This window comes from Macrobrachium nipponense, chromosome 3 (assembly GCF_015104395.2).
Source record: "Macrobrachium nipponense isolate FS-2020 chromosome 3, ASM1510439v2, whole genome shotgun sequence".
Taxonomy (NCBI): domain Eukaryota; kingdom Metazoa; phylum Arthropoda; class Malacostraca; order Decapoda; family Palaemonidae; genus Macrobrachium; species Macrobrachium nipponense.
In genome coordinates, this window is record NC_087202.1 from 136,532,980 (window position 1) to 136,541,397 (window position 8,418).

At 36.5% G+C, this 8,418-nt stretch overlaps 1 protein-coding gene across 1 annotated transcript in view; it reads right to left on the reverse strand.

Moving 5' to 3' along the window:
- Positions 1-8,073, reverse strand: part of LOC135222534 (uncharacterized) — a 20,241-nt gene extending 12,168 nt beyond the window's left edge. The window contains exons 1-2 of the mRNA XM_064260621.1: positions 7,981-8,073; positions 7,254-7,370 (exon numbers count right to left, since the gene is read on the reverse strand). Coding sequence (XP_064116691.1) covers positions 7,254-7,370; positions 7,981-8,073 — 210 coding nt within the window. The remainder of the gene's footprint in view (positions 1-7,253; positions 7,371-7,980) is intronic.
- Positions 8,074-8,418: the final 345 nt, after the last annotated feature.

Genomic DNA, 8,418 nt, shown 5'->3' on the forward strand with positions numbered 1-8,418 from the left:
CACCAAGATTTCCTCCAGAACTTTGGAACGTACATAAGGCTACCATGACGACTGTCCCAGGACGAACAACTTATGTGAAGGTTGGGACAATAAATTTGATCATCTTATTGGTTACCAGCCTCTATCTATATGGAAATTGATAAGAACTATTCAGAAGGAAGAATCTGTTGTGAGTGCAGTGATTGCACGGGATTCAGTTGGTGACCCCCCCCCAAAAAAAAAAAAACAGAAAATTATTCTGACATGCAACAAAGATTGAGAAATTTTATTGCAAAGACTATATTGAAGGAAGGAAAAACTTGGACGAAGTGTTACTTAAGTTTCAAATACATTTTAGAGAATGTTTTTTACGTCAAATATACCTTATTTTATGTTTCAAATAAATCTTAAAACATTGTTTCTTTACGTCACATATACCTTATTTTATGTTTCAAATAAACTTTAAAAAATTATTTCCTGTGCCATTTTTTCCTATTTTTTAACTTGTGCCATTTTTTCCTGTGCCATTTTTACCTGTGCCATTATTACCTGTGCCATTATTACCTGTGCCATTATTACCATGTGCCATTGTTACCATGCACCATATATATATATATATATAGTATATATATATATATATATATGTATATTATATATAATATCTTAATTATTTGCTTTAAAGGATGAAAATGGAAATATTATCAACAGAAGAGATGGAGGGATATAAATTGCTGTAAAATAGTGATATAAGAAATAACTTTGTCAATAGAAATAATGAACCTCCTGAGTCAGTACCAAAAGCAACAGTAGGAGGAGTAAAGACAGCATTAAAAGGAATGAAAAAAACAAAGCAGCAGGAGAAGATGGCCTAACAATTTATTTAACAGAAGATGGAAGAGATTTTATAATAGTAAAACTCGCTGAAGTTTACACAAAATGCTTGTAAGATTGCTCTTGGAAAAACTTTAACATTGTATTAATTCACAAAAAGGGAGACACAAAAGACCTGAAAAATTACAACCCCCAATAAGTTTACTCTCAGTTATATATAAAATATTTACAAATATTGTATTAGGACGAATAGAAAGACAGTTACTCTGCATTTCAGTGACCGAGTCATCGTTTTTCTCAAATTTCTTTCAAACGAATTATTTGATCGAAATGGTACTTTGACTCTGTGCAAGACACCTCCCACTCATTTTTGGTAATATAGTTCATTGTCAAATGGTGTTTATTTTGGCGTTTACTTTTGACTTGCAAGGTGTTGCCAAGCATTGCCAACCTTTGCTTTCGAACTACTTTACTCCCATCCGACCCTCTACCTCCCTCCCTCACCCTCCCCCTCCTCATTCCTCCTTCAACCCACTTTCCTGGCCTTTCCATCTCCTCCCCCCGCCCCCTTTCCTGCCTATTATATTATATCAAGTAACTTGGATGTAATCAATATGTTGGTTTTTGTAGAATCTGTGTTCATTTAATTATTGTATTTTCTTAATTAAACCATATAAATGGGAGGAGGCTAAAGACCGTCACCCTGATCACCAGGTCTCCTCACTTCCCCTCAAACCCCCAAGTAGGAGGAGGAGCTTTGTCTATCTCCTCAATGTTCAGCAGGTGGATTACCGTAAAGGAGACAAAAAATAGAAAATGGGTATAATTTGGGAGAAATAATATTGTACATTTGTGTTTGTCTATTCATATCACACTACAATTACGTTTCTACTAATCTAACGCTAGTAATAAGGATGTCATTTTTGTACCACGCTGAGTTTAGTGAATGAGTTGAGTCTTATGCTCTTTGAATTATATAGCTTTTATCATTAATGTAAGTGTTACCTATTAACCAATTTTCAGGCATTTAACATAGGTTTTTTTTTCTTTGCTATAAAGAAGGTATCCAGTTTTCTCCTCATTCATAATCAGTTAAGAAATCAATTTTCTATTTATCAATAGATTTCATCACTTATATAATCTGAATATGCTTTTTGCTTATGAATTTGAATGATTTAGTATACCTCTCTGTAATTTACAATACGGAATAAAATACCGTTTTCCAAATTTCCATGACATTTTTCAATGGCAGCAGATAATTGGAGAGTTCATAATGAAGAAGATAGGGAGGTTTGACATAATGATCAAACAGTGGTTATTTTTCCCAATGTATTCTGTTTATAGTATCCTGGCGCGTCAGGTAATACCGTAATGCTAAGGGGTTGTCTGTCCACTGTGGCAATCGCACTAGAAGTATTTACTGGGTCATTGATGAAAACGGATTTTTCATCGCTCTCATGGCCGCTATGTTACTTTGTCCGCGTCGCTGCAGGAATGCATTTGCAATACGACTCCAAACCATGTAAAAATAGAGAAAGCAAACAATAGATTAAGGCTCAATCTCAATAGGTGAGACGGTCTAGAGCTTTCGAGGATGAATACCGGTCCAGGGATAACCAAGGTATATAGAATAAGTTCTATATACCTTGGGGATAACATCCACAAACCTGTAGATCCCGTATTTACCAACATCGACGGTGATAACGAGGATGATTCGTTCCTTGATGGTGACGAAGAATATGAATAAAGTTCCTGTGACATTTTCAGTTGTTTTCATCTCTTTTCAACCTATGATAATAATTGATACACGAGAGAGAGAGAGAGAGAGAGAGAGAGAGAGAGAGAGAGAGAGAGAGAGAGAGAGAGAGAGAGAGAGAGAGAGATTTCATAATTCCTTCGCCACTCTAAATCGTAGTCTTAATTATAAACTGTGTTGTAGGTTAAACTGTGATTTAATTTTAGTTACCTGATTGTCGTGGGTTAATACTAAAGTAAACATATATCAGTTTTCTTCGAGATGCACTTGTGAACTAAGGTAGACTTCAGAATTCCTCAATAGTTATTGAGTATATATATAGGACTGGATAGTGTCATATGTGTGTTGCGTGGATGGCTAAAAATGTGGGTATAAATATAGTCTATAAATGAAACAAAACGTCACTTGGGAAAGTGTTTAAATCAAACAACATATTCTTTTTCATTTTTATATGCTCATTCAAAATCATTCAAATTCATAAGCATATTCAGATTATATAAGTGATGAAATCTATTGATAAATAGAAAATTGATTTCTTAACTGATTATGAATGAGGAGAAAACTGGATACCTTCTTTATAGCAAAGAAAAAAAACCTATGTTAAATGCCTGAAAATAGGTTAATAGGTAACACTTACATTAATGATAGATACTATATAATTCAAAGAGCATAAGACTCAACTCATTCACTAAACTCAGCGTGGTACAAAAATGACATCCTTATTACTAGCGTTAGATTAGTAGAAACGTAATTGTAGTGTGATATGAATAGACAAACACAAATGTACAATATTATTTCTCCCAAATTATACCCATTTTCTATTTTTTGTCTCCTTTACGGTAATCCACCTGCTGAACATTGAGGAGATAGACAAAGCTCCTCCTCCTACTTGGGGGTTTGAGGGGAAGTGAGGAGACCTGGTGATCAGGGTGACGGTCTTTAGCCTCCTCCCATTTATATGATTTAATTAAGAAAATACAATAATTAAATGAACACAGATTCTACAAAAACCAACGTATTGATTAGATCCAAGTTACTTGATATAATATAATAGGCAGGAAAGGGGGCGGGGGGAGGAGATGGAAAGGCCAGGAAAGTGGGTTGAAGGAGGAATGAGGAGGGGGAGGGTGAGGGAGGGAGGTAGAGGGTCGGATGGGAGTAAAGTAGTTCGAAAGCAAAGGTTGGCAATGCTTGGCAATACCTTGCAAGTCAAAAGTAAACGCCAAATTAAACACCATTTGACAATGAACTATATTACCAAAAATGAGTGGGAGGTGTCTTGCACAGAGTCAAAGTACCATTTCGATCAAATAATTCGTTTGAAAGAAATTTGAGAAAAACGATGACTCGGTCACTGAAATGCAGAGTAACTGTCTTTCTATTCGTCCTAATACAATATTTGTAAATATTTTATATATAACTGAGAGGAAACTTATTGGGGGTTGTAATTTTTCAGGTCTTTTGTGTCTCCCTTTTTGTGAATTAATACAATGTTAAAGTGTTTCCAAGCTATAGGTATAGAGCAATCTTACAAGCATTTTGTGTAAACTTCAGCGAGTTTTACTATTATGAAACCTCTTCCATCTACTATTAAATAAATTGTTAGGACATCTTCTCATGCTGCTTTGTTTTTTTCATTTCTTTTAATGCTGTCTTTACTCCTCCTACAGTTGCTTTTGGTACTGACTCAGGAGGTTCATTGTTTATATTGACAAAGTTATTTCTTATATCACTATTTTACAGTAATTTATATCTCTCCATCTCTTCTGTTGATAATATTTCCATTTTCATCCTTTAAAGCAAATATATATATATATATATATATATATATATATATATATATATATATATATATATATATATTTGACCAACAATAAAATGACGTAGACTTTCCTCTAACTACTAGTTAAACAATTTTTAGTTTCTGAATAATATTAATGTGGTAGTTTCACCATACGCTCACTGAAAATTTTAGCAATTTTATTAATTACGAGAATAGTAGAGAACAATTTTCAAAAGATATGAGCTTATAGAGTCTACTGAGAACATGTGAGTGAGTCATCCCTGACGTTGAGTTCTTGTGTATATTTATTAACATATTTGTTTATGTCCTCTAATATTAAATTTATACTTACACAGATGATGTGGCGGGATCACAAGCTTTATTAAGACAAGCGGGTAAATTGCCCCACATAAACCTAATCACTCCAGCTACCAAACCCACCCTCAGTCAGAATACAAGCAGGACAACTGACCCATACCTACACACAGAACAAAAAAAACAACAAACACATGTACTCACCCAACTGCAGATACTCAGGGCTATGCAGTGCTGTCTGCTATTCAAGGTCACTGAGAATCAAAAACAACAACAACGCCACCAACCACAAGACAAAACCGAAGAACAACCCCACAACTCAACAACAATACAACAACCAAGGACCACAACCCAACAACAACAAGGAACACAACCACAACTCAACAACACACCACCCAAGGACCACAACTCAACAACACAGCAAATCACTAGGAACTCAACCACAACAACAGACCACTGCACAAACAATTACTAACACACAAAAAACAACAACGCAAAAAAGGCAAACACACACACCCACTAACAACACCAAACTTAACAATAACTAACAACAAATCAACAAAAACAACTCAAAAGAATTTCAATGACTTCACTAGACTGCTGCCAACACCACTGACTGTCACAGCTTCTGACTAAAGACTGACTGAAAAACACAGAAACAGAACTCCAACAGCTAACAGCACCAGCAGACAACTCATAACTCACCAACAGCCAATCCAATCGTTAACTACCCATCCAGCAATTACGCCCTCTCTCTCTCTCTCTCTCTCTCACACACACACACACACACACACACACACAGACGTTGTCAAATGGAACTCCATAATTCCTCCATGATTATTTATATATATATATATATATATATATATATATATATATATATATATATATATATATATATATATATGCAACTGTAGTGGCCACAATGCCCTCTGAACTTTGTGAATTGTTTACTATTTTTCTAATACTGTCGCAAATTATTTAGGTTCTTGCCCGGTGATGTGGGCGATAACAAGGTCTGAAGGACTAGATTCTACAACTCGGTGGAGGGATTGAGGAAGCAAGGTTTGCAAATTTTACAAATTTATTTTTAAAAATAAACTCTAATAACACTCAACACTTGCCCAACATCATACATACTACATACACGTCAACTCCACGCAAAAAGGTTCACAGAAAACATTTACCACAAAAAATACAAAGAATCTAAGTACCACGCGGCCTGGCAATTCTATGCCCGTGAGGCGGACCTAGATACGAAAAATCAAGAATCTAACATAAATTCCTCATAATCGGCTTATTCACTCAATGTTTGGTCATACAAACTTGAACTAGACTTCCTTATTCAAAGGATATGTAGAATACCCCGCAATGAACTTACACTTTATTATAGTAACTGAATCAAAGTAATGACCCTGGCTGTGTTGAAGAGGAGAAAAGCGAGCTGCCTTACCTGCTATCTTTGGTACCTGGGAAGCGAATGAACATTATCTATGTCATTGCATTCGAACACAACTTTCGTGACGTCGTGGCGTACCAATACGTGACGCTTGACGCTTTACTCTATTGCGTCCTATCTTTATGCATTGACTACAAAATATGTTAATTCATATAAAGGTGAATGACGAACTCTAGTTTTACATGCTGTGATGCAACTTATGCAAACTCGAAGGATGGAATTCCCACATATCAAGGTTTTCACTATGCATGCTTCCTTTGTTTTCCTCTCATATATATGGTTAATTTTGTTTCAGAATTTGATAAAGCATATAAACTTCATAGCAGAATATTTCGCTCTCCTCCCCACACAGTTTCAAAAGAGTTAGCTACATATTTGCATAACCGTGATTTAAGTCTCGTAGACGCTCACACCCGTCATCGATTCTTTTTCTTACTCAAGTTAACCTGCTGTTTGTGGCAGGTTTGTCACAAAAAGAGGGATCTGTCTCTTTTCGCGAAAGATGCGCTTGTCACTACAAAGCTTGAAGCTCCAAGTTCAAAGGAATTTTTGAAGAAATTGTGATATTCGGTACCGGGAAACGAACCCTGGTCCCATAATCACAGAGGGCGCTGTTGCTATTACAGGTGTATGTGCTTGTGTGTGTGTGTGTGTGTGGTGTGTGTGTATGAGGTACAACTGATTATACTCTTATTATAATATTCAAGTAGACTACATGTTTCCGACTGATGCAAAACATGACGAGATGTCAGTTTTCGGGTTACCAATCCTATGGCAATTTTGCTCAAATCTACTGTATTATTTACGTCTTCCAGCTGAATTTAAAATCAATTATCATGAAACTTAATTGTAATAAGGTCTTAGGAACTGTTTCCAAAAAAACAAGCATAACTTCCCCTTGAAATCTTTTTCTATAGTTTCAGGTGATCAGCTTAATATTTTACATTTCTGTAACTAAATGTTTGTAAAACCTTTTTTATAGAATATTCAGTTTTACATACTTTTTCATTTTATTTATTTATTTATTCATTTGTTTATTTATTTAAAGAAAAAATTGTATTTTATTCTGTAATCTTAGTGTGGCAATGGACACGAAGATAGCAAGACACATCTCACTCACGATTACTTACTTGATAGTCCGACGGGGTACCAACAACAAGAGAGGAGTAGTCAGAGTAGTAGATCTTTGTTCTGAGGAGATCCCACAACCCTTCGTAAGCTGCCAGTGCCCTCAGTGTGCCACAGATCTATGGGTAAGAAAGACGCTATCGTTAGTCATTTATCATGGCTGGGACTAAAACCAACTCCAGCACTGGATTGGCACCATTCAGTGTCTCGGCTGGTTGGACAGTCGAGTCCGGAGGGCCACACTGCCCTTTGATTCTCTTGTACCCTACTATGTCTATAGTTTTCTGCTACCTTGAGGCAAGCTCAGTGTAAGTCTGCCACCACTAGAGAGATGCAAATATGACAGGCAAATCACAAGCATATTACACCAGAAAGTAGCTACTTATAGATAGATATACTTGTAAAACTACATCAAGATAATAATAATAATAGTGTACTTAGGAAGCAGACCCTCTCTCAGGCATACTTTATTAAAAGTAATGGCTATTTCAGCAGCATTACACTTGTAGAGATTCTTCTCTATTTTTCGAACAGCGGCTTTTTCAGTGCTACTTAAACAGGCTAGTAGAGCGTCTATAGAGGTCATGATCAAATACAGTGTCAAAATCAGTGCATATATTTGAATTTTACGTATAAACTATGATACCATAGTCATCAAAGTCATTAACAATTTTCTCTCTCTCTCTCTCTCTGTTTCTTGAAACGAGCTTTCGTCTGGAGCTGCCAGACATCCTCTATGCTAGGAAGCTGAGGGTGGACTACTTTTGGTGTGGTGTCCGTCCTCCTTATAATTGGAGTCGTCGGCAGGGAGTCTGGTGCCATGCTGATCTCCTATTGGCTGGTGGCGGTATTTCTTCTTTTTCATTGGTGGCTTGAGCCAGCTCTCAAGCTACTTTCACTGAGTCGATGGTTGCAAAGCTGCATGTTCTGTAGCTGTCTAGACCTCCTGAGCTGTGCAGTAATGTTGTTGAATGCTGCGTTATGCTGCGGGACGTCACGGCTAATTTGATTGTCATTGGCTGCAGGAGTATCTCGTTTAGGGGCATTGTCTTCTGTAGAGTTGTCGTGATTGGTGGTGGCAGGTCTTCTCATACTCGTGGGGAGGAGAAATTCTTCCTGCATCGTATTTAGTGTTGGTTTTATCTGCTGGATGAGAAGCGCCTCCAG